The sequence below is a fragment of the Leishmania mexicana genome, chromosome 8 (assembly GCF_000234665.1).
Source record: "Leishmania mexicana MHOM/GT/2001/U1103 complete genome, chromosome 8".
Classification (NCBI taxonomy): domain Eukaryota; phylum Euglenozoa; class Kinetoplastea; order Trypanosomatida; family Trypanosomatidae; genus Leishmania; species Leishmania mexicana.
This window is the reverse complement of record NC_018312.1, coordinates 946,930-971,185: the sequence shown is the minus strand read 5'-3', so window position 1 is coordinate 971,185 and position 24,256 is coordinate 946,930. Positions and strand designations below refer to the sequence as shown.

At 61.4% G+C, this 24,256-nt stretch overlaps 6 protein-coding genes across 6 annotated transcripts; all 6 read right to left on the bottom strand.

Moving 5' to 3' along the window:
* Positions 1-1,681: 1,681 nt before the first annotated feature.
* On the bottom strand, positions 1,682-2,101 carry LMXM_08_29_0510 (cofilin-like protein; the record flags this gene model as incomplete). The annotated part of the gene is made up of 1 exon (XM_003872463.1): positions 1,682-2,101. The coding sequence occupies one exon, from the start codon at positions 2,099-2,101 to the stop codon at positions 1,682-1,684; it is 420 nt and encodes a 139-aa protein (XP_003872512.1).
* A 723-nt stretch (positions 2,102-2,824) lies between these two features.
* On the bottom strand, positions 2,825-3,523 carry LMXM_08_29_0520 (conserved hypothetical protein; the record flags this gene model as incomplete). Its single annotated transcript, XM_003872462.1, has 1 exon — positions 2,825-3,523. One exon carries the CDS (start codon positions 3,521-3,523, stop codon positions 2,825-2,827), a length of 699 nt encoding a protein of 232 aa, XP_003872511.1.
* A 1,834-nt stretch (positions 3,524-5,357) lies between these two features.
* On the bottom strand, positions 5,358-14,285 carry LMXM_08_29_0530 (conserved hypothetical protein; the record flags this gene model as incomplete). Its single annotated transcript, XM_003872461.1, has 1 exon — positions 5,358-14,285. The coding sequence occupies one exon, from the start codon at positions 14,283-14,285 to the stop codon at positions 5,358-5,360; it is 8,928 nt and encodes a 2,975-aa protein (XP_003872510.1).
* A 1,244-nt stretch (positions 14,286-15,529) lies between these two features.
* On the bottom strand, positions 15,530-17,038 carry LMXM_08_29_0540 (conserved hypothetical protein; the record flags this gene model as incomplete). Its single annotated transcript, XM_003872460.1, has 1 exon — positions 15,530-17,038. One exon carries the CDS (start codon positions 17,036-17,038, stop codon positions 15,530-15,532), a length of 1,509 nt encoding a protein of 502 aa, XP_003872509.1.
* Positions 17,039-18,209: 1,171 nt separating this feature from the next.
* Positions 18,210-20,849, bottom strand: LMXM_08_29_0550 (conserved hypothetical protein; the record flags this gene model as incomplete). Its single annotated transcript, XM_003872459.1, has 1 exon — positions 18,210-20,849. The coding sequence occupies one exon, from the start codon at positions 20,847-20,849 to the stop codon at positions 18,210-18,212; it is 2,640 nt and encodes an 879-aa protein (XP_003872508.1).
* Positions 20,850-23,262: 2,413 nt separating this feature from the next.
* Positions 23,263-24,024, bottom strand: LMXM_08_29_0555 (hypothetical protein; the record flags this gene model as incomplete). Its single annotated transcript, XM_003872458.1, has 1 exon — positions 23,263-24,024. The coding sequence occupies one exon, from the start codon at positions 24,022-24,024 to the stop codon at positions 23,263-23,265; it is 762 nt and encodes a 253-aa protein (XP_003872507.1).
* Positions 24,025-24,256: the final 232 nt, after the last annotated feature.

Genomic DNA, 24,256 nt, shown 5'->3' with positions numbered 1-24,256 from the left:
GAAGGGGACAGGGAGGGAGGGGGGCTCCCACGCTCAGATACATACGCACACAAGCCCACTCTGTTCCTACGATACACGCACACGCACTTCCGTTGAGTCCCTCAACCTCAGTCTCTCCATTTTGCATTGTGTGTGTGTGTGAATGCAAGCACGCGTGCTCTTCCTTGGAGAGGAGGGAGGGGCTCATTGTGCGGTATGTTCGCCCGTCTGTGCAAAGCGCCACGTCCCCGACGCCGATGCAGCGAAGTGGCGAAGGTGAGAACGACGCGGAGGCTGCGACGGCGGGAGACGGAAAGAGTTGTCACAGCCAGGGAAGAGGGTGAGGTGGGGTGAGAGAGAGAGAGGGGGGGGGAGGAGGGCCAGACTGTCGAGGAGGCGGACGAAGAGAGGCGAATGAAACAAACAACGGGGAAAAAGGTAAAATATAAATATATATAAAGACTGCGAAATCAACAAAGGGAAACGGAAGGAGGCGACGTGATCGAAGACGAGGAGGAGCACACAAGCACGCGCGCATGAAGAGGGAAGGAAGAAGAGAATAGAGCAAGCGCAAGAACAGTGGGTTGGGCACGGAATGCCTTGCGGGCCTTCGAAGACCGGGTGCGCGCGCGAACACGACCACGTGTGCCCCTGTAACCGCTCCAGATGGAGAGAGAGAGAGCGGGAAGAAAGGGAAGCATAAATGGAGCCGAGCGGTGGAGAGACAACATGCAAACGCGCAAGAGGGAAGTGGCAATGAAAAATGCAGCGAGACAACGTGAATATGCTGCCAAGCGGAAACAGTAGCACACACGCAAGCCAAGTAAAAAAAGTGTCGAGGAGCCAGGGAGGGAAAGCAAAGGCGAGCGCAACAACTCACACTTGCTCGGTATGTCGGCCCTGATGTCTGGTCCAGTTCAAACCAACGAAGGGATGCGTATCATCAAGTACACGCGCCTGGCGAAGGCGACTGCGACACGCCAAGGGTGCGTACGTGTCAGAAGCTCAGTCATCAGCCTCTCCCTCTCTGCGCATCTGCGGTGGCGTCAGTAACCGTTATTGTACTCCCCCCCCCAGAACGAAGGATGACGCAGCCCTTCGTTGTTCGCCCGCACGTCTCTGCCACCCCTCTTTCCTCGCTCACCAGTGCTACCCCACATCGCCCCCAGGAGCGTCACCTCCGCAACTTGTGCTACCCCGGTCCATCTCTGAGAGGGTGCTGCTTTGCGCCATCCATGCACCTTTCCCACCGCGCAGTCTTTTGTCCCTCGCGCCCTCTCGTCTCTCTTTGTCCGCCTCTATAATCTTTGTTCGTGTCCATTCCAATCTCTAAGGGTAAGCATCGACGCCTCCGTCCCCGGCGGCCTCTATACTGCTGCCCTCCCCCCACCTACCCCACACACCGCCGCCGGCTGGCGGGCGCGCATTGTCCACTGCACACGAGCACAGACGTGTTCCAATGCACCATTTCCACCGTCAGCCACATTATCGACGTCAAGCCTTCAGGCTCAACGAGGAGAGGAAAGGAGGGGGGCAGAGGCGTGAACATGTACATGCGACCCTGTGAATTGACATGGACGCAAGTGTCTTTCTGCCGCCGTTGCCGATATGGTGCCGCCCCGTCCCTCGCTAACTCGATGTGTCCTTTCTGCCCCCCCCCTCTCTCCGCATCGAAGACGGGCGTACACATACACACACGCGCTTACACGCTACGATGGAGTTTCACCTTGCGGACGATTTCTTCGGCATCCAACCCGGATTCATCGTTCGCCTGGATTGGGAGGTAGCCCTCCGACACAGCGCTCAGAGCATCTCGACTCGAACTGTACATCATCTTTTCGCGCGGCTTCGCAGTGTCGGGGATCCATTGAATGAGGATAAGCTTCTCGCGCTTCGACCCGGCGTCGTTATACTCAAAGTCGAAGGCCACGTAGCACGGCTTCTCCGTCGAAAACGTTTCCTTTAAATCAGCGTAATTCACGCTGCGCTCACCAACCTCTGTCACCTCAATCTTCTTCCCGTCCGCCCCGATGCACATGATGACATAGCGGCTCTTCTTCATGCGCAGATCATCAATCGCGCAGCGGACGTTATCCTCGAGCGTAACACCAGATATCGCCATGGTTGCAGCGCGAAGGTCTGGAGAAGGGGCGCCAGGCAGAGCCAAAAGAAGAAGAATACGAGAGAGAGAGAGGCACTGAGAGTGACAACCAGTGACGGGCGTATTCCGTGAGAAGCGAAGACGTGTAGCGATGAACTCGCTGATCAAGCTGCGACGGAGAACACGACGGGCGGGTGTGTGTGTGGCAAGAGGAACTATCACAACACCAACAGTGAAAAAAAACGGGGGACGAGCACGGGGCGCCGGTGGAGGGGAGGCGCGTGTCTCGCGTTGGCAGCAAAGGAAGGAGGGAGAAGGGGAGTAGAAGAAAAATAAAAAAAGATGCAGTGCGGATGTGGAAGATCTGCAGAAGCGCGCGTGTGCGTGTGCGTGTGTGTGTGTGTGTGGTGTGTGTAGAGGTGGGGATAGAGCGGTGGGGCGGGGACAAGCCAGAGGGAAATAGAGAGAGATGATAATGACAATAAACGGGGGAGCGCCGCAGCCACGCGTTTGATACAAAGGCGCAGGCTGCGGGGAGAAGTTGCTCCAAGTCGTGCGGACAGGCACACGCTGAGAGACAGAGACAGAGGCAGAGGGCGCGAGAGCCACGCTAGCCATGATGGAGAGGCTGAGACCCCTCCACCGCCGTACTAGTGCCTGCATGTTCTTGCTCTTGTGTCCCTTCGAGTACTTGCTTCTCATACGTTGGGCGCGTCCCACACGACGGAATTTTGGCAGGCGTCTTCAGCTTAAGCCTAGTAGGCCGCGCACGAAGCCGGTGGAAGAGCTCATGGGCAACGAGCAGATGGGCGCCGGCGGCAGTTGCTGCCAAGATGGTGAAGTCGGTGGTCCCACCGCCAAAGGATTGACCGGCGGCACGTCCTCAGCTCGTCGCACAAGACCGTCGGTAGGCTCGGCGCTCGACGCCGTGTCTGAGGCGTGCGGGTAGCCGACATACGCGATTCCCGAGCTATGGACGTACACCACTGCCAGCAGGCCAGCACTTTCGTAGCGGAGGTGAGGGAGAGGCGCCATGCGACCGGTGGTCGTGGACGCTACAAACTGCCTGTCCTCCAGCCCATCATCCAGCCGCAGGAGCAGTGGAGGCTGCAACCATGCAGGCCCCTCCTCTCCCCCGAGCCCTTCACGGGCAACGGCCAGTGTGGACAACTCCTCCTTGACGCCTAACAAGACCGCCGGATGCGCTGACCCATCTACATCTTCGCTAAGGCGCTGAGTCTTGCGCCCAAGTTGCCGGCGGCCGTCAGCGGCGGCGGCATCTCTGCTTGCTTGTAGCGCCTCGACGGTGAGGATGCTGCTGTCCTCCTCGAACCCCAGCGGCGGGTAGTCGACCAGAGCTGCAGGGGGCGTATCGCCATAAGACACGTCCGCCCAAAAGCTGAGGGTACTCGACAGCGTCTGCCCTGGCGCTGCCACCTGCATGTAGCGCTGACGCAGCCGCCGTGCCGCGGTCACCTCCTCCTCGAGCGTCGATAGGCGCCGCACCGTCACCGCAGCGCAGAATCCCTGTACCTCCTTCAGAGCTGCCGGCACAGCCGACCGCTGCACAGTGTGGGATGGGTAGAGCTGCACGTGCACATCAACCGACTCCTCCCTGGCGAGGGAATGGCGCTCTGCGAGCAGAGACAGGTAGCGCTCCCTTACCGTGATGGCCAGCTGACGAACGACACGCCGAATGCGTCGGCGAGGGGCCTGCACCCACTCGCGGTAGAGCGAGGACCCGGCGAAGAGACCGAGGGCGTCGATGAGAGCATCACGGACAGAAATTGAGGTGAAGGACTGAGCACGTCTCTCGTCGCTGCCGCCTTCTGGCAAGGCGCCTACCTTGGCAGAGCGAAGGATATTGAGCACGCGCTGCAGCGGATGACCACCCGTAGCACCAGGCTGCAGTGACGACGCTGCCACTGGTTCACGACGGGGGCCAGACGACAGGGAGGCATGCGCCGAGGCAGACACTTCGCAAAGGACATCAACGTCACACTGCACCTGCTGCAGCACTGCCCGTGTAACGGCGCCTCCGAGAACCGAGAAGAGGGACTGCTGCCCAGATGGGGTGGCGCCTGAGGGCCTAGAGTCCACCATGGGTGCTGCCGCTGCTGCTGCTTAGGGAGAACCGCCGTGAATCGGTACGCAGGGCCTCGGCGTCGTCCTTTTATTCCCCTTGGGCGTGCGTTTTACGCTGCGTTTGGGCTGCTTGCCGAGGTGCATCTCCATGAGCGAGCGTGTGTGGTGTGTGTGTGTGGTGTGTGTGTGTGTGTGTGTGTGTGTGTGTGTGTGAAGGGCAGGGAGGGGCAGTAGAGATGGAGTCGCAGAGCGGAGACGTCGACAGGGTTGTGAAAAATTGGCGGGCGGGGAAGAAAACAAAAAGGAAAAAGACGGCGTAGTGAGCGTGCGCGCAGCGTCACAGACGTTGTCGACCTGGCGCACGTGAGATGAGTGCACCAAAGACCGCACAAGAAGGGATGCTGATGCAAAGGTGATGAAGCGGCGGTGGCGTTGACTCGTCATGGCCACATTGGTGCACATGCACGTCCACAACTCAAAACATACGTGCCTTCCCCTCTCTCGTGCTACTTGATCGGTGTTCAAGCTTCTATGGATATGTTACACACCCCATCTAAGCATTTCACTCCCACACCATCTCTCCGCGACGGCATCGGCTTCCGTCACTACGCGGTTTGAGGTGCACAAACGAATAAAGGAGGCACATAGAAAACAGCGGCACACGTTTGCGGCGAGGAGCAACGTAGGATGCGCGATGGGGGAGGGGGGCGAGGGTTGCGGCGGTGCTGTCAAAGACACGCATGCGACGACGCAACAAAAGCACCCGAAAGAGTGAGGGAGAGGGCGATGCAGACACAAGTCGACGACGCAATGGACCCATCCCAATCGGAGATGGCGCCATGCGACACACACACACACAAAGCAAAGGATTCACAGGAAAAAAAGCAACGCGATCCCAGCGCTCTCGCCACACACGTGCAAACACGAGTACATCTATTATCTACACACGTGGGCGTGCGTGCGTGCAGGAGTGGGAAGAGCGAAAAAAAAATGCGGGAATTGCGAAGCAGCCGGTGACAGAGACAGGGATACATGTGCGCGCGGAGAGACACACGTAAGCATCAGCCGCGGAGCAGACTGAACAGCAACAAGACTATCAGAGGGCTGAGTCTGCCTCCTCCCGTTCCATCACCGCGCCCGCCTCGACCCTCCCCTCCCCTCCCCCCACGCAGCGACGGGTAACGCATCACCGTCATGATTCGGCTGCGTTGTCTATCAGGGAAGATTGCACGGTCTCCACTCCCTGCGCTGGAAGCAGAGGCTCCAGCAAGAGTGCAAGGCCGGGCTGCTGCCGGAGCCCCTCACTAAGCGAGCGCAGGTAGTTCTCCCATTCTGCAGTTCCCCGCTGCTGTGGCAAGTCACGCCAGAGAAGCTGCTTTAACGCCTTCTTGATCCGGCGCTCCTCCTGGCGCAAAGCGGCATCGCCGGCAGGTACCGCGTTCGTCCGCGATGTAGCGATGGAAGCGCTCACGGTGGCGCCGGCATCGTGGCCGGCCAGCCGCTTCGAGACCTCCACCGTCTCCAACGCTGCACAGCTGTGCGGCGGGGGCTGACAGCTTTCCGTGGCCGTCACTTCAGCAAGCTTGTCAAGCTGGGTGATCGATGCACTGCCGGCGTCCTTTGTAGTGCAAGAGCTGTAGCGCTTGTCCTTGTGAGGCGAGTTGCGGCCGCGTGTTGGGTTTCGAAGGTAGCTGTCGTAGCTGCACGTGCCACTTTGTATGGTGCTGGGGTACCAATGCGCGCTCGAGGCGGGTGGGCAATCGTTCGATCTCTCCCCGGCAGGGGATGTGATCAACCGCAGTGCATCGCCGGACGCATCAGCTGGAAACGGGTGCCGTGGCAATTGTGAGAGCGCCGCTGATGACGGCGAAAGGGCGAAGCTCCGGCGGGCCGGCGCCGCGAGCTGCGGCGCTCGACGACGAAGCGCGAGGCCAACGGTAAGTCGCATGTCCTCTGCGTACGCGATGCGAACAAAGCGCCCCTGAGGCGGCGGTGCGAGTTGACGCAGCGGGCCGTCGAGATCCTCCTCGTGAACGATGAGGTGATCTCTGCCGGTGTGCGGCAATTCCGGCCACGCCGCCATCCTCTTCGAACGCAGTCGCTGCTGGACGAGCATCGCGTCTCGCTTAGACGCTGTGTCGCCGCCCCCGAAAATGTACCCGCTGTGGATGCGACAGTCGCCCATCTGATCCAGTTCAGCAGACTGAGCCGACGGCCACTGAACTGGTCGCATGTGAGGGTCAACAAACATGAGATTGTACTTGGTGCGGCATGAGGAGCAGTATGGGTTGAGACGGCCGCAGCCGAGGGAGTTCGTGGGATTCGTGATTGTCCATGCACGGCGCGCCTGCCTTCCCGTAATCGCGCACGCGGACGGTGCGGGGTTGTGAACAACGAAAAGCGGGCTGCGTGTGCTTGCAGACGGGCTCTGCGAAGGTTCAGGTGAGGTGCGCCATCGCGGTTCGCTTGCCAACAAGCTTGGCAGTTCCGCGCTGGTGACGCGGTGAAAGCGACCGGCGCTGTCTCGGTAGAGGAGATCACCGTGCTGTGGAAGCGCCGGATGCCCGTCCGCGGCGTCTTGCCCCCTCGCCGTGCCGGTCGTGGCGGTGTCCGCGGAAGGCCAGCGGGGACGCCCGAGTTTCGCGGAGGACACATAAGCCGACCCGTGTGCCCCAACACACCGCACCTGTGCGCCAGCCGCGTGTTTCCCTGACGCCGATCCGGCAGGCGCTGAGGCGGGCGATTCCTGCACAGTGACACGTCTACTGCCGGCAGGTTCCAGTGGTTCGTGGGAGTCGACGCTGCGGACGCCTTTACCATCAACAGCTTCTCCGCCCACAGGGTCATCGCTGCTCGCGCCGATGCCTGCCTGCACGTTTGCAGATCGCCTGCTGATCTCAGACGCATACACGCCCGCCCTTGTGGACCTACTGTGCTCACCTGCTGGCCCCCACTCAAGGCAAGAGGGCGGTTGCGCCCCACGCTCTCCCTGCCATGCCTCGATGGGCATCATCGGCTGCCGCAGCGGTGCCTCGCCGCTGTGCTCAACATCGTCGCTACGGCTGCGCTCTGGAGCGCCCACCTCTTCTTTTCCATTACATGGACCGTTACCGCTGTCTGGGCCTCGGGCGACGTCTCCAGGCGGGCATGGCGGAACGCTTACCCACGCTGCGCCGCGACTGCGGCGAGTGAGACCAGCGCTGACCACCTCGATGTCAACGCCGCTACTGGCGCTGCTGCTGCTGCCGATGCTCCTCGACGACGATGAGGATGTTGACAAGACTGAGTCACTTCGCATTCGCCGACAGCAGTGTCGGTGTCCCCAGGCGCGCTCGCGCTCGCCGGGTCGCCGATGCAGATGTCCGCTCAGCGCGGCGTCGTCATCCCTTGAGCCATCTCTGATGTGCGGGGCGCTGCTGCTGCCACGGCGATGAGAACGGTGCTGCCTCGGCGCACGCGCCATGTCGTCGTTGCGAGGAGCCATTGGTGGCTCATAATGACCTTTGCCTCTCGGAAGCGCCTCATGTCCAAGGGTGCTCGGCACCACTGCTGCAGACAGGACGGCGACCGGGTATGGGTGCAGCGGGTGAGCTTCGAATGGAAGCCCCTTGTCAGCCTCTTGCACGACGTAGGCCGTCTCACGGCAGTCTGCACCCGTGTGGCCCTGCTGCGGGGCCGCCTCCAGGGCATATAGCAGAGGAAGGTGCGCTTGCTGTGCCACCGTCGCGTCCGTGTCCTCTGCCTGCGGCCTCTCAAGTCCGTGTCGCGACACGCGGTGCTTCGCATGCGCGCGACGATGGCGTCGGTGTTGCAAGCGGTGCGCTTCGTCGTTGCTGTCTTTGTCGGGATGGCGGTCGCTCCGATGGTGACGGTGTTGCCGGTGATGTCCCAATGAGGCATCGCCACCGCGGCGGCGGCTTCCCTGCCTCGATCTTCTCTTCTCCCTTCTTTCGTCGCACCTCTTCTCCTGAGATGCAGCTGACCGATCACAATGACGGCGATGATGCAACTGGCGTCTGTTCCGGTGCACTCCTGCAGGACTCGCGTACGAGTTCGAGGATGGCGACGAGGACAGCGGAGAGGCGTCGCGTGCTGCATCAAGCCCTGCTGCTGCCCCTTCGATTAATGGTGTCATTGCATTAGAAGAGACGGAGGCATGGTTCAGCGCGCTCTCCTCAAGACCCTCGCCAACAGACGCGCGCGCCGCTAAGGTCGATCGCGGGGCCGTCGCAACCGGCTCGCCTTCCGCAAGGCGATAGTCGTGCTTGGTGCTGGGCTCACCACCAGCCGCTCCCTTGAGGGTCGGGTAGCAATACGGGTATGTCGTAGGCATCACGCCGTGTGGCAAGCAGCTCACCGTGTGCGCGGTGCCGGTTGAGGCTGGCGCCAACGTGTCTGGGAGTGCGCTCGCTTCGGCTGCCTCGGGATGCTGTGTGAGGCTGCGGGCGACGGTGTCGCCACCAAGGCTGCAAATACAAGCTCCTACGGCCCGCAGACGCGGCAACCGGGACGGGTGGGCAGGGTGGTTGTCCAGCGTCGACTGCTGAGGCTGCGCGAAGGTTTCGGGGGAGGATTCGATGCATTCGGCTGCAGGCAGCAGAGCGCACGGCGCTGGCAACGGCACATTACCAGAACCCGTCACCACTGCCGCTTGAGCGGTGGCCCCTCTCGAGGGGTGTGTACCTCTCAGCTGCCGGCGGAGAGCGAGCCGTGGAAGGTCTTCGTCGGAGCCGCCTCGGTCACCTCTGGCGCGCAGCACTGGAATCCTCAGAGAAGGTACGTCATAGAGAAACGCGCCTGCGCCGTTCACCCTGGAGCAGGGTACAGCGGTGGTGCACGGCGGCGTATTCAGCGGCTCGGTCATGCGCACAAGCGCGGCGCAGGGTGATACCGCAGCGTCGCGCAAGACTGCGCTGACGCCTGCTGCATCAGAAGCCGTCATGGGAGGAGGACCACTGTGAGGGATATCACGATTGGTCGTACCACCGTACCTGTCATCTGAAGGGTGCGTAGGCGACGAAGATGCATCACCGCCACTCTCGATGGCCGCGCTTGTGGTGGGAGTGACGGTGTAGGTGTGTTGCTCAAGCGAAGCAAGTCGCCTCTCCGATGCCTGGTCCGTGCTCCACGTCGGCCCACGTAAAGGATCGACGTGCAGTTGCGCTGGCGCTGAGCTTGGCACGATGGCAACTCCCGGGTTCGCGGCTCGCATCACACCGCTAGAGAACGCGGAAGAGGACGCCGCGGGGAGCCGGTTCGTACACGGCAGTGCTGCGTCAGGTCCTTCAGAGACGGCCTTGTGGAGTTGTGGAATGGTGCAGAAAGGTGCCAGTGCTCCGGCATCGGTCCGCGTCGCCGTCGGTCCACTACCTGTAGCGGATGAGAGCGAGCTCGGTGCCCATGCCACCTCAGCATGCAATGTGTAGGCAGCTGCTGGTGCAACGTCACCGCTACCTACCAGTCGTCGTTGCTCATCGGCCCCAGCAACCACAGCTCCAGCAGGTCCAAGCATACTCCTCTTCTCTGCTGCGGCTCCTTCGCTGTGTACACCGTGCGAGTCACGTGCAGGCCCTGTGGCGGCATTAGCAGTGGCACTGCGTTGCTGCGCCACCTCCTCTGCTGGCAAGCGAACTCCCTCGTCAGGCAACTGCACAACGCTTGATTCAACTAGCGCGCACGTGGAAAGGGATGACGGAGGAAGTTGCACTCCCGAGGACGCACCTACGGCGGCGCCTGTGACGCGTTCGTCCACGGCGGTGGATAAGGCACAAGAGGGTCGCCGAGGCACTTGAAGGATGTCCAACCCAGTGGGCGGTATCGAGTATGGGGACAGAACATCGTCAGCGTTGCGGCTCTGCCCCACAGTTGCGTACTCTGCTGAAGCACCGCTGCCTCGCTGCGCACGCCCCTCGTCTGCGCCGTGCGTTGATGTCGTTGCCGCCTCATGTGCGTAGGCAAGGTACACGTCGTCGTAGCGCTCTGTTGACGGCAGCCCGGCCACACTGCTCTCCTCGTTCTCATTACCGCTCTCTCTTCCAACGAGCGCCGTGCGGAAGAAGGGGTGACGGCCGGCACACCTGCGTCCACCCCTGCTGCTGCCGCAGCACGTTGGGCCGCCAAGATTGTATGGGTGACCAGACGACGATGTCAGCAGCAGCCCTACCTCAGAGCTTGCCTCATCCACAACAAAGGACGCCGACTCCTCCCGTGGCGGCTGCGCCGCATCCCCGTCACAATCGGAGACACGCCCGTCGAGTGTATCCACAGGCGGAGCCACGACTGAGCTATTCGCCGCGCCAGTCTTCATCACGTGAATCGCCAGCAGCGCCTTGGGAAGCTGCACAGCCGCGCCAGCGCCAGGTGGGTGACTGCGATAGAGATGATGATGGAGGCCATGTGCGGCGCTCTGCTCGCCGGTCTCTGAGGCAGCCGCGTGACCACCGTCTCCGCCTGCCACCCCGGTCAAGATGCCGGACAGGATATCGACCATGGGCGTCGTTGCCGTCGCTACGCCGCGACCGCGCACATCCTGCGACGTCAGAGGCGCCGAAGCAGACAGTGGAAAAGCGGGCAGGCACCCGAGCGGGGCCTCCTCTTCCTCCTCTGCCTGAACAGCGGGGCTGCCCTGCCCTGCAATGAAGGCGTTGGTCAGAGTCTGCGTTGCAGACCTGATCGCTGCCGCCAGGTCGGGCTCATGGTGGCGCTGCGTGTCTGGAAGACACGCTGGCGACTTTGGCACATCGGCGGAGTGGCCAAGTAGCGGCGCCGCGCTCCCCAGACGGAGCAGCTGCCATGCGCGCTGTTGGGTGCTGGGCAAGAGGCGAGCGACGAGCTCGGCAATGTCGCTGTCGCTGCCGATGCTGTAACTGAGGGACGACGGCGATGAGAACGACGACGATGAAAGCGAGGAGGAACGCTCTCCCGAGGCACCTGTGAGCGCGATCGAAGAGGATGGCGAGGCAGCAGTAGCGTGGTCGCCTTTCAGGGCCCCAGCGTGGCTAGACGGGTCTCTCTTTAACGTCGCTGCTTTCGGTGGCGGTGCGTGCAATGACCGCCGTGGCGATGCCTCGTCTAGGATGCTCGATTGATTGCATAATGGCACCGCCAGCCGCGTCGAAACGGCGTGCCTTCTTCCCGCAGCCTCGGAGGTCAGCGGCGACGGCTTGCACAACCCCCCTTCCTCCTCCTCAGTGCTTGTGTCCGCCTCGCCAGATGGGATGAGGGTCGCAGCCGTAGCAGCAGTGTCGCTTGAATAGAGCCGGCCAGACTTCCTCCTCCCCTCCCTCTTGTCACCCGTCCCCTTGAGGCGATGTCGCTCCTCGTCGGTCCGCTCCACGCTGTCGCAGCCGCCGCCCTTGCCTCCAGTGTAAAGTATGGCGCTCACAGGACTAGTCGCCCCCGTCCCTGAGACATCCACTGGGTGCGGAGGCTGGTGCCTTGCACTGGCATGGGCCTCCTCCTCGTCTGGTGTCTGAGTACGCGGTGACACGCAGTCACCCTCGGCTCTCTCGTCGCCACCGTCACCGCGACGTTGCCTCCTTGACATAGACTTCCACTCCTCCGCTTTGGACTTGCCGCTATGGTGGTGCCTCTTGCGGTGCCGACGGCGCCTCGGCTCTGGCGGCTCCTCCGACGTCGCTGCATTGCCGACCCCGCGCGCACCCACGTCCCCGTCATCGTCTCCATACCTGCCGCATCCAGTAACGTTGGTAGGAGCTGCCGAATCTGGTTGCGGCAGATGGGGCCGCCCACCAGACGCGGTCCTGCACTCACCCTTTGTGGCGTGGTGAGGCTGAGCTCGGTTGCTGCCGTACCGCCCCGCACCCTTGCCCCTTGCTTGCCCCCACGCTGCTTCTCCACCTGGCGAATTAGCAGGAAGCTGCGAGGGATCAGATGTGCTCCCGCGTGCAGCAGCAGCTGCGGCCGCAGCACCCACTGTGGCACCGCTGCAGTCAACAGAGCGCCTCCAGTCTCTTCGAGCAGTGCTGCTGTCCGAAGAATCGGAGCTGGAGCTGCGCGCCGCAGCCGGTCGACTGGCCTGCCGGACCACCCAGCTCACCTTCGTCCGCATCACCTCCAGATCTTGCGCCTCGCTCTCTGCGCTGCCATCCCTGGTGCCGCGGCGAACTTTCGCTGGAGAGACATAGCCGTCCGCCGCAACATGAACGCGCGCGTAGGACTTGACGCAGGTTGTTAAAAACGGCGTAGGTGTGGACTCGGCCTCTCCACGGGTCATCATCACGCCGGCGTGCTCAGTGTGCATCGGGTTCGTGTCTACAACTTGAGGAGAAGCAGCGCACTTCGCGCCGACAGCTGCTGGGCGGTTCATCTGCATGCCCTCGCCGCAGTGCGGCATGGAACTTCTCGGCGATGCTGGCTGCTGGGTGTTGCTGCGCCGGGTGAGGAATCCTAGATCGCCGTCATCAACTTCTTCCTCCGCTACGTCGTGCGGGCGATTGTCCTGGTCATCACTGCAGAACGCCGCTCCGGTCGCAGCTGTCGAGACTGCCGGGCTCGTGCGGCTTGGCGGGGAAGATGACACGCCCTGCTCGTATGGCGCGGAATCGATGTTGTTAAGCGCCATTTCCGAGACAGGCAGCGGCGATGTAGAGGTGACCGCGATGGGGTGGGGTCGGACCGTTTCCGGGGACAGCGATGTCCCAACGCAGCCCGCCGGTGAGCAAGGAGCACCGGCCACAACTACTGCAACACCCCCTCGCTTCGGCGGATCTGAGTCGGTAACGGGCGCAGTTGCCTTGATGAACATCGCCTCATACCACCGCCGCACGCACGCTGCCAGCACCTTGTGCTCGTGATGAGAGAGGTATGAGCTGAGCTGTTCCTCCAGCTTTCTAACGCGCCGCCCCTCTTGCTCCTCCTCCGAGAACTCCACATAGCGCACGGCAGCGGATGCAGACGATGCCGCGGAGAAGCGCGGAGGAGAGACAGGTGGTAACGCGAAAGACGGTGTGGGACAGCTTGGCGCAGCGGAGGTGGAAGGTTGCCCAGTTGACCGAGGAGGGGTGGCGTAGGGGATAGCGCTGACGTCCAAATGGCCGCGTGCGGCGCTGATGTCCGACTCCGCACTTTTGCTACGGGTGCTGCCCGCGCTAACATTGCTGACACTCTTTGTTTGACTGCTGCTCGTGGAGCCGCTGCCAGTACTGTACATGGACGAGGCAGTGCCGGAGCTGGCTGAGTCCGGCTTGCGGCGAGATGGATGCGGGTGAGATGATGACCGCCTCTCCACCGCTGAGGTGGCTCGGCTGCGTTCTTGAGGGTTCTTCCTACGCCGTGCCAGTGCACGCGCAGAAGGCGTCGCTGAGGATGAAGCCTTCTGCGCGTCCCCAGAAATCACTGCTCCCTGCAAACCCCTGAAGCCCGCGGCAGCCGCTGGCTGGCTAATGCTGTCACCTCGCACCACCACTGTCAGCGGGCAAGACAAGGAGCTGCTGCAGCTCCCGCATGCGGTAGCACACTCGCGCAGTCGCCGCTGATGCAGCAATGTGAGCTGATGCGCTTCCCAGTCGCTTCGAAGAATGAACAGCCCGCAAATGCGGCAGTGAATCGAGCTCCGGAACGGAGGGTCGACCACGTCTGTCTCTCTGACTTTCGCGTCTAGGTCAACAGGCAGAGAATGAGAAGTCGTGGCGGGCCCGCCTCCGGCCGCCGCCGCTGGATTAGGAGCAGCGCCCTCCGCGATTGATGAAGAGGGTCTCAGGCAGCCGGCCGGCGATGCTGGCAAGCGGATGGAGGGGCCAACAGAGGAAGGCAGTGCAACGGACCCATGTGGCGAGGTGCGGCACGGGGTGTACACAGACCCCTCCACCTGCACGTTTGCGGGTGCGGCGCCGCCGAAACGCGCGAAAGTCGCGGCGCTCATGGAGGAGCGCTCTCCGTATCTCTGCGTCGATGTAAGCCGGGATGTGTCTTCTTCCCCTCCGTACTGAATACTGACCTCTTCTTCGCAGTACCCTTGGCCCTGGCCGCGGCTCTCGTGCGACCCCCCAGTGTTGTTGTACACCTGGTGAGGCAACGATGCATCCGTATGATAAGGGGATGCTGCGTGGGAGGCGAGGGCGGCGCTGCGCCGTCGCTCGCTGCTCTCCCTTTGGTACATCTGCGTCAGGGCGCTGGCAGCCACACAGAGAGTAACAGGCAGGCAGGAAGAAGAAGGACCACAAGCTATTAAACAAGTGTTAGCAGAGCGTCAATGTACACATATATCTACACACATACACTCCTATATATATATATGCGTATATACATATATGTGTATATATATTCATGCACACACATACATGTATAAGTATATATATATATGTATAGAGAGAGATGTATAGGTATGTAGTTGTGTAGATATACGCTGGTTGTTTCACGCAGTCGACGGCAGAGCAATCTCTAGGCTGGGATACAAAGGCAATCAGAGCACGACACACGGCGCACGCACACACGGGCCAAAGACCACGCGCAGGCAATGGTCACGGAGGCGGGCTCTTGAGTGAACGCAGGAGAGTCGCTGCTGCAGCAGTGCTCAGACCACTAAGCGCGGAAAGCACAACAGAGAAAGAGGAAAGCGCCGCGCTGAAGTTGGAGTATGCGCGCGTGCTGTAGAAGGTCGCCTGTATATATATATATATATGTCTATCCGGCGCGACGAGGGGCCGGGCTCGCGCGTGAGCCGGGGCTTGGGGTTTCGATGAGAGCTTGTAATGGTACAAAGGAATGGAAGCAGGAAGAAGGGCTGGGAGTCAGAGCGCCTGCACATGGGCAGATCTAACACTCCCGCACACGTGTGTCAATATGCGAGTATACCTATGCACAGATGTCTGCGCGGAAGCAGGGCGAGCACGTGCCGGCTCTTTGCCGCCACCGTGGATGATAACGATGCGTGGGTTGCTGTTGTGGTAAAAGCCGTCTCAACCGGCTAGGTTTGGCGCGCACGCGTGTGGTTGAGCGCCGACGATAGAGAAGAAGCGCAGCGGCAGGGGCCGAGAGAATACGCTTGCGCACGGGAGAGAGCGAGAGAACAGAAAGATTGAGAGTGCATGTACCTTCGCGGTTCACTGCCGAGGTATCCGTGGTGAGCTGATGCGGCTTTCCGCCGATACATGCATGGATGCCTTCACAAGGCAATCCCACCCCCTAAAGTTCATCCCTTCCCCCAAAATACTGCTGCTTGCCATTGGAGAGCTCGAGGGCAGGCAGCGGTGCATCGAGCACGCAGGCACATTGGTCGTGCACATCCACAACAACGTGTCCATCAAAACAGCTTTCTGGTGCCTTGCTTCGCTTTAATTAACGCACTTCCTGGCGCATGCATACCCAAGAGACGTGCAGACATGCACATACGTACCGTTCTCGTTATGCCTTCTTCACGCCTCGCTGTCTGCCGCCGCCCTTGTGGGCGTTCGCGTGTTTGCTCGTGTGGGTCTCGTCCGTCTCGCCGAACTCGGACAGCAGCTCCTGTGCGGCTCGGTCGCTCTCCAAGAAGGCGTCGCCGCGGTGGGCGTACTTGATGGTGCTCACGTGATGTACGCGATAGCCTCGCGCAAAGAGCTCCGCCAGCACACGTGCAATGTTGCGTGTGTCATCGATGCCGCTGTGCCGCCGTCCCTCAAAGGACATGCTCATCTTTTTCAGCATGTGCGTCAGCTTCGCCTGTCGGCACTTGAAGTGATCGCTGTAGCTGTGCCGAACGTTGATGTAGCGGTAACACACAGGCGGGAAGGCGACCCCGTCGCGCAGGACGCTGCACTCATGCATGAAGCGGCGCATGTCCCACGGCCCGTCCGTAGCCATGCATACCATAGCCTCTGCAGAGGTGTTGGCCTTCGCCGCGTCTGTGTGCTCGTCATAGACGAAGCGGCGCTGCTCCGACTTGAGGTTGTGGGAGAGGCGGTTGGGGCCGTAGTGCCTCGCCCACATCCGGCAGAGCGGGTACACCTCCGTCTTCAGCCAGTCCTGAAACTGTGCGACGACTGTGGGCAGCGGGTCCGCCACATCCACCATCTCCTGCGTGATGCCCGTCAGCTCCGTGCAAAACGCCGTCAGTTTCGGATTGCGCAGCGGCCGGACATACCGATGGAACTCCGCCACGATGCGCAGCGTTGCCGTGTCCAGCACCACGACAGGAAACTCAATGATTTCGTGCGGGTAGTGAACACTGCCACTGGCGCAGGTGGCCTCGAAGTCGCACACAAGCACATGACTAAACGGCTGCGCGAGGAGGCGTTTGAATGGTGGGCGAGTCGGAATGCCGCTGGACCTGCCGAGAGGCGGCGCGGGGTTCGCCGCTGCCGCACCGTCTTCGCCGTTCTCAAGGAGAGAACTCCTCTCTGCATCACCACGCTGCTGCGGCTCCTGCGTCGCCGTCGCCGGTGCGGCTCCATTTTTTCCTCCGCCGCTCGTGCACGCCTTCGTCGCCTTGCGCACCTGCGATTTGCAGCCAGCACCGCCGTCGCCGTGGCTCCCCCCCATGAGAATATCAAAGCGACTGCCGCCGAGTGAGTAGAGGATGTTTCTGCTGCGGTGGTGTGCACCGTCCCGGGACGAAGGAGAAAGCCGTGGAAGCGGAAACGCCGAGGTCGGCTGAGGCTCTGCGGCAGCCCCTGTGCTAGAGGCTGGCGAAGAGGATGGCACCTCCCCTGTTTCTGCGGTTGTCGAGGCATGCGCTGCGCTCGTCAGGATGTCACCATCGCGAGGGCTGGACGAGCAGGAGGCGGTCTCGGGCTTCCTGCTAGACGTGGCAGAGCGTATTGCGTCATCCAACACTTCGTCGCTGGAAGCCGCGCGAGGAGGAGGTGGTGAGGCGGTCTGCTTCTGAAGCTCCAGCTGGCGCAGCTCCTTGGCGAGAGAACGGACGCGCACCATGCACGGGAGAAGTTGACGCTGCGGTGGAGTCGAAAGAGCTGAAAGAAAGCGGTGTAGAATAGTTGTCGGATGGAGTTGGCCGGCCACGATACGCACGTGCGTGCAGGCTCGTCTGTTGGCACGCCCTTTCCACAATTGGTCCAACGGCTGAGAGCAGCACGTCTCTTGGTTGGGCTGTCGGTGCGACACCGGACAGCAGAGATGTCGCCACAGAGGCTGGATGAAGGGAGAATGAGCAGCAAGCGATACAGGAATGGCAAAAGGCGAAGGAGAAGACATACAGAGAGAAAGGGAGAGGTGAAGCATGGTTTGCGCACGGGGTACCTCTTTGGGTATGTGTGTGTGTGTGGGGGGGGGGTGCATCCAGAGACAAGATATGCGCTGGGAGACCTCCAGGAAGAGCCTGTGACATTGCACGTGCTGTTCTCAAGATGAGAAGCGAGGAAGGGAAGGCAAAGGCGCCACGGGTGCAGCCGAGTGTCACCCGAGAAGAGTGCACGCACTGGATGCACACATGGTATGGGGCTTACATACCACATAGAGGCGGAAACGGAGTTACAGCACGGACATGGTGTCGGTGTCTGTCTGTATAGAGCCCTCCCCCATCCTTACATCAGCAATGCGCCTGCGCGGGCCGATGCCGCTCACCAGCTCTGCGTCTTGTCTTCTCGCTTTGTTTTCAAGTCTATTCAGGCGCACTCGGAGATACGTCCGAGAAAACGCAGTGGCGCACACGCGTTCAGGCACAAGTTGCTCCCGTTGAGGGGAGGAGGGGGGCTGGGACGGGGGGCTGGGACGGGGGGCTGGGACGATGGTGGGTGGGCGGAAGCCCACGGGCAGGAGGAGGAGAGCAAAGAGAATATGCAATAAAACAAAAGGCAATCAAAATAAGAGCGAGCACAACGGTACAAGCACAACGCCAGGAGAGGGTGTGGCACACACACACACGAGAGTCTCCCATCAGCCGCATTAACGCCGACGTCAACGGTGCCCACGCCATCTTGAACGGAGACCAACAACCCGGTGAGAAGGGAGAAAGAGTGCCAAACGCCGCAAACCACCAAACAAAAAAACAAAATGAGTGACATCATTCGCCCATCCATCCCCCGCACATACACAGAGGCACGCGCGCACGATCCTCGCCCTCCAGTCGCCCTAGGGACCGGAAGGCTTAGCGAGAGCGATCGTCCTCGCTCACAGAGTGGAAAGTAGAGATGGCCGTGGGTGACCCCTCAGGCGTTCGTGTGGGGCAGGACGCGGCGGGCGCCGTCGAGGGTGGTAGCAAGAGGGGTGTCGATCCGCCCACGCTGTTCGCTCCGGTCAGCAGCAGCCCATTGAACGGCAGGCGGTTTAGTGGCACCTCACAGAAACTGCATCCATAGTGAAGGAGGCCAATCACGATGGACGCGATGTTGCGCGCGTCGTCGAGCCCGCTATGCAGTCGCCCCTCAAAGGGCAGATGCAGCACCTCCAGCATCGCCTTAATCTTCCCCTGCGAACACCGGAAGAAGCAGGCAAAGGTCTGCTTTACGTCGATGAACTGGTAGAAGAGCGAGGGGAAGCGGATGCCTTGGCGAGAAACGCTGTGATAGTACATGAATTCGCGCAAGTCCATCGGGCCATCCGTCACGAACATGCAGCGGGCGTGTGGCGGCAGCGTGTGGGAGAGCCAACGCTCAAACTGTCTGACGACCTCCTCCAGCGACGCCGCTGCGTCCACGTCCTCCTGCCGCATCCCGGTCAACTTCTTGCAAAACGGGCTGAGCTCTCTCTTGTATCGCGGGCGCACAAATCGGTGAAACTCCGCCACGACACGCTGCAGTCGCACATCGACAACCACCACCGGGAACTCGATGATCTCGTACAGGTAGTTGGGGGGCGGGTGCTCCTCGCAGGTGGCCTCGAAGTCCAACACTAGCAGATAGTCATACGGGCATGGTAAGGCGCCGAGCGGCGAAGAGTACGACGTCAGCGGCGACACCGGCACACTGCGCGCCTCACCAGCACCGCCGTTGAGCGAGAATGGCGGCACGCCCGGCGCCAGCGAAGACGACATGAACGTGTGTGGGGTTGTCGCCGCGCTGGGAGGGCCGCCGACGAATTGTGTGGCGCCTCTGTGCGATACGGAAGCGTAAAATGCGTTCGGTGCCGCACTGCGACGTCGCAGCATCTCCTCGCGCGTCTCCAGGTGAAACGGCGTGCTGTTCGACATGGACCCGCTTCCGCCGTGCGGGCTAGTGTTCATGAGCGACGCCGACGGCTGATACGGCGCTGCTGCCTCAGACAATGGCGTCGAAGGAAAGTTGACGAGAGAGGCCTCGCCATCATCCTGTGTGCGCGAAGCCGGCGGCGGCGTCGTGCCGCGATCCAGCATCATGGCAACGTGCTGCGACGGGGAGTACGTTGAGCTGCTCTCGGACAACTGCTTCATCGACGTGGAGGCTGTATTCTTCGCGGTGGGGGCCGGGCTGTGTGCAACCGGGATCGGTGCCGCCGAAAACGAGGCGCTTCGCTGCTTCTGCACGCCAGGCGGGGTGCGGCTTTCGAAGGAGCGCGCGTTGTAGCTGAGCGTCGTCCCTGGCGGCGCAGCAGACTTCACCCCTACCACGTCGGTGACATTCGTGCCGGTGTGTGAGCTGGTTGTGGTCGCCATGGGAGTAACGGCAGAAGAAGTGGCAGCGGTGGATGTCCTCGGCGCGCCAGCCCCGCTGGGGACACAGCCAGCCGAGAAGGACGGGGTTGGTGGCGTCTCGGGATCGGCCGGCGCGGGCGGCACAGGAACAATCGATCGTCCAGCCGCAGCGGTTGGTGCACCTGCGAGAGTTGCCGCAGGAGGATTATGCAGTCCACCCGCCGACACCGCCGGCGACGCATTCGGCGCCACAGCAACGCCCTCCGCGTACGTTTGCAGGCCCAGCGGCGTTGACACGCCACGCCACTCCACGCCGAGCACCTCGTCCAGCGCACGCGTCAACTCATGCTCGTTCAGGACAAGCCCGCGCAGCACTTCGAAGTGGGCACATACGCGATGCCAGCGCTCTCCTTCCGTGATGTCGAGGTCGTGTGAAGGATGTGCAGTGGCAATCGCCGTGGGGGGTGCTGCCGAGCGACCGCCAGAGGTGGCGCTGGTCCCACCACTACCCGCGCCGCGTGCAACAGCCGCCGTGGCCGGCGCGCTGACGGTGCCCATTGGCTTTTTGTGGAAAGGCGCAGCGTCAGTGCCTCTCACAAAGGACGCCGACCCACCTACCGCCTTGTCGACGGTGTCCAGAGACGCGCATGAGAGCGCTATATCACGCAAAACACTCAGTAGCTCCGGAATGGTCCCCGTGTCGGTCGGCACCAGCTCCAGTGGCTTAGGGGCAGATGGCTGCGCTGAAGCCTTCTCTGTCACTTTGGGAGCAGTTGCAGCACCAGGGGACGCGCTGCGTTGGCCAGCACGAGCGCCATTGCCTGGACTAGCGGTATGCGATGCGAGTCCCGAGAGAGCGACAGTTGTGCCAGACGTCGTTTCGGTGTGCGTCAGTGGCGTGCCAGGGGCCAACGCGCGCGTTGTCTTCGCTCGGCCGTTGAGAACGGCCTCCAAGAAGGAGTGCGCAAACGTCGTTGGACCGCCTTTGTCCGTCAGCTCAGATGTCGCGCTGGCGTCATGATGCACTGGCCCTCTCGGTCGCACAGTAGAACCACCCTTGGGCTGCAACTCTGCCGCAGCTGGTGGAGTGGGCAACGTCAGCGGTGTTGCCGCCTCCTTAGACGCGCGGTATTGCGCAATCTTAGTGGCCTCCGGGGGACGCTCCATGAGTGCAGACATGAGCTCCGCAGCCAGGGTGCGGGCGGCCTTGCAACGCTCGGAGATGGACCTGCAATCTGAAGAAGAACCTGCGGCGCCAATGCAGCGGTTTTCATGGGATGCGCTCGCATTTTTGTGGTGCCGCTTCGCTGCCTTAGGTTTACTGAGGAAAGAGGCAGTGCTGCCCCTGGAACTGGTATTAGCAGCCCCGCCACCGTTCCGCAGGATGCCAACACCGCTGCCACCGAAGGCGGCAGGTGCGGAGGTGGCGGTGGAGACTGGCGACGAGCCTGCTACCAGCGTCGGTAGCTCTGCAGGCGATGCTGTGCCCTCGGCGACAGCGTCTTGGGGCGAGGTGGCAGTGGCGCACGGTTGCGCCAACGACCGCCGCTGCGGCGTGCCTGCGGCCTCCCCAGAAAAGGAACTGCAGATGGGGCTCTTGTAGTGGCTCAGTGGTTCAGCCTGGCGCGCACCAGCAGATGCCATGGAAAGCGAATCGCATTCTCGATGCGCCGTCAGCGGTGCGGACGCCAAACGAGTTGTGATGTGGGTGTGGCCATCGGACATCTTCGAGAAGATAAGCGTTGGCTGCTCAGGTGTTGGCGTGCGGAAAGAAGAGGTGCATGGAGACACCGACGCCTGCATCGGATGCGCGAGAAAGGAAGCCGTGTTCTCTCACCCTTCCTGTCGTTGCCTCTACCACCGTCGCAGCGCCACAGTACAGACAAGCTGTAGTCAGAAAAGAAAAGGAGTTGATGACCGTGATGGCAAAAATATCGACGCCGGAGTCAAAGACAGAGAGGCCGCAGAAGAAGGCCAACGACGCAATGCCCCAGCAGGCAACGCCTTCCCCGACACGCTAACACACACAAACACACACACACAGAGGTGTGCACGGACGCAGATGGACTAATACAAGACACGACCGCACTTACGCACATAGACACAAGGCAAGCAAGCGCAGACCAATACAATGGGAGGGGCGCGCGAAGAAAAAGAAAACACAAGCAGCGCGCAGAAGGAAGAAAAATTATCAATGCCAAGATGTACACGTAGACACACACATACACAGATGCATATAAGCATACATATAAACATATATATATATATATATACCTGTGTGTGTGTGTCAGTATGTATATCTCCCTGTGCGTGTGCGTGTATGCCTCTACCCCTTTCTTGGTTGAGGCGTATTGGACGTGCGCGGGTGTTCGTGGAGGCTCCGTTTCTCTGGAAGTCCGCAAAAAGCGCAACAACAACAAAATAAAGGGGAAAAATGGAGGAGGAAAACGTAAAGGAAAAAAAGGGCACAATGTGGAGTGGAAGAGCAGAGTTGTGCACGCCAGCACGCGCGCAGCAGATGAGAAATGGAAAGACGAGTACGCTTTCAAGGCACTCGCACACCGAGAGTAGAGAGAGAAAATCTTTCGGCGCAACAAAGGAAGGCAGGGAAAAGGCGCAAAGAGTCGACGACGGGCACACACACACAGGCACACCAACGGGAACGCCCTCGCAAGCCTTCACGGCAATCAGTGGCCCAGGCGTCGCTGCTTCACTCACCAGCTCTTATACCCTTGCTTCTCGCTGCTGGCTTGTTCGATGCACGCCTATCCTCCCTTCGCCGTCTTTACACCGTATCCCCTTCCTGTAAAGGTGATGCAAGCCTTGGGCTCACCGACAAATGCAAGCAAGGTCTGCGAGATTGTCTCTGTGGGTATGTGTGTGTATGTACGTATGCTTGCAGCAGGGGAGCAGGGCGGGGCGTAAACAATACGGCGGATTGCAGTGGCTGCTGCCTGTCTGTTGGTGTATGTTCGCGTGTATGTGTAGATCCGTCGGTGGGTGCCTTGGAATTCTTTCACGAGGCTGCGCCAGGAACCCAGCAACACTACTGTGCGAGAAGGCGCGAGTGGAAGGCGAAGCAAGAGAGGGAGAAAGGTGCAAGCCGTGATTGCGGTAGTGCGTCGCGCCTAACATTATGGGGCACTACAAGAAGAGTGAAGAAGAGATGCGCAAGTGAGGGGGAGGGGAGGGGGGAAGGGCAACGATGCTGCCTCTGTCTTATGCGGGCGTCATAATGTATTGTCACTTCTCCCACTTTCCCCACTTCGCTCAACACGCACACACACACGCGCACGCGTCTCCACACCAACTCTTGTCGCGTACGCGGACTGGGTGCTGATGCGATCACAAGCCGCAAATCCTTCGAAAACCGCAGGGGTTGGACGAGAAAAGGACACGGGAGGGGAAGCCGCGGAAAGGCCGCGCAACACCTCCGAGAAGACCACAGTCATGTGCTTACGTTTGGTGATACGTGGGTACTTGACGACACGCAGACAGACACCAGAGCAGAGGAAAATAAGAAGTTAGCGGCAACATGCCAAGTCCAAACAGATCATAACTGTACAAGCGGCCCTCCGTCATCGTCTCTCTCTCATACGCCCTCCTCCCCGTGTGCTCCCCGCACGCACGACGCGGAGCACACACGTCGTGCCTTCCAGACGTCTCTGTGCCGCGAACCGGTTGGCAGATATACGCATACACAGCAACGGCTCGTCTGCTTCCGTTGTGCGGCGGCGAAAGTCCCGTCGTCTAGGACACGGCGTCTGCCCTCGGTGCGGACCATGCGTCCACCCGGTTCTCCGCGTCCTTCTCCGCCCCTTGTTGAGACACGCGCTGCGCGATCGGCGCCACACGAACCTGGCCGTGCCGCATGCCGTGGCCGTTTGCAATTCGTCTCCCCGGGTCGCTTCAAGCCGCGGCATCCCACAACATGGTGCGGGGGACTCTTCGCATTCGGGGCTGGAGCATCCGGCGGTGCGGTTCGGAGTGTCCTCGTCATGCCTCCGGCGTCTACGCCGCACCGGTCCACCCGGACGGATTCAGAAGACGCCGCAGGCTTGGTTTCGGTGCAATACACCATGCCTGCTGGGCAGGACAGCGCCCGCATCTCGGCGTCCCAGGGCATGCTTCCCGGTGACGTCGTTGTCGGGGGATGGCCCTCATCATCCTCCATTTCCGTCGACACCACCGGGGGTGATGGCGTGTCTGGAGGGCCTACCCGCACGCGCCGCAGCAGCCGGGACGCCGCTATGCGTCTGCGGCGACAGGGGCCCTTCACCCCCTCCCCGCTAGATCCGCATGCCTCTCTCACAGGTGTGGGTGTGCTGAGGGGAGGGGGCTCGCGGACAAGCATCTGCCTGAGGACGAAAATGAAGGGGGTTGTCTCCCTGAGGAGGGCAGTGGCAGATACCCGACAAGGGGAGCCCGCTCAGCACGACCGCTGCGGACGAGAGACGCCGTGAGCGTGCGAAGCTCCAAAAGGGCCGGCGTTTACATACCGGAACGAGGGCTGCCGAAGCGCTGTGGCAACGCCGCGGCCCGGTGTGTACACCTCCCGCGCCAAGTGCGCAGGGTAGCCCCTTCGC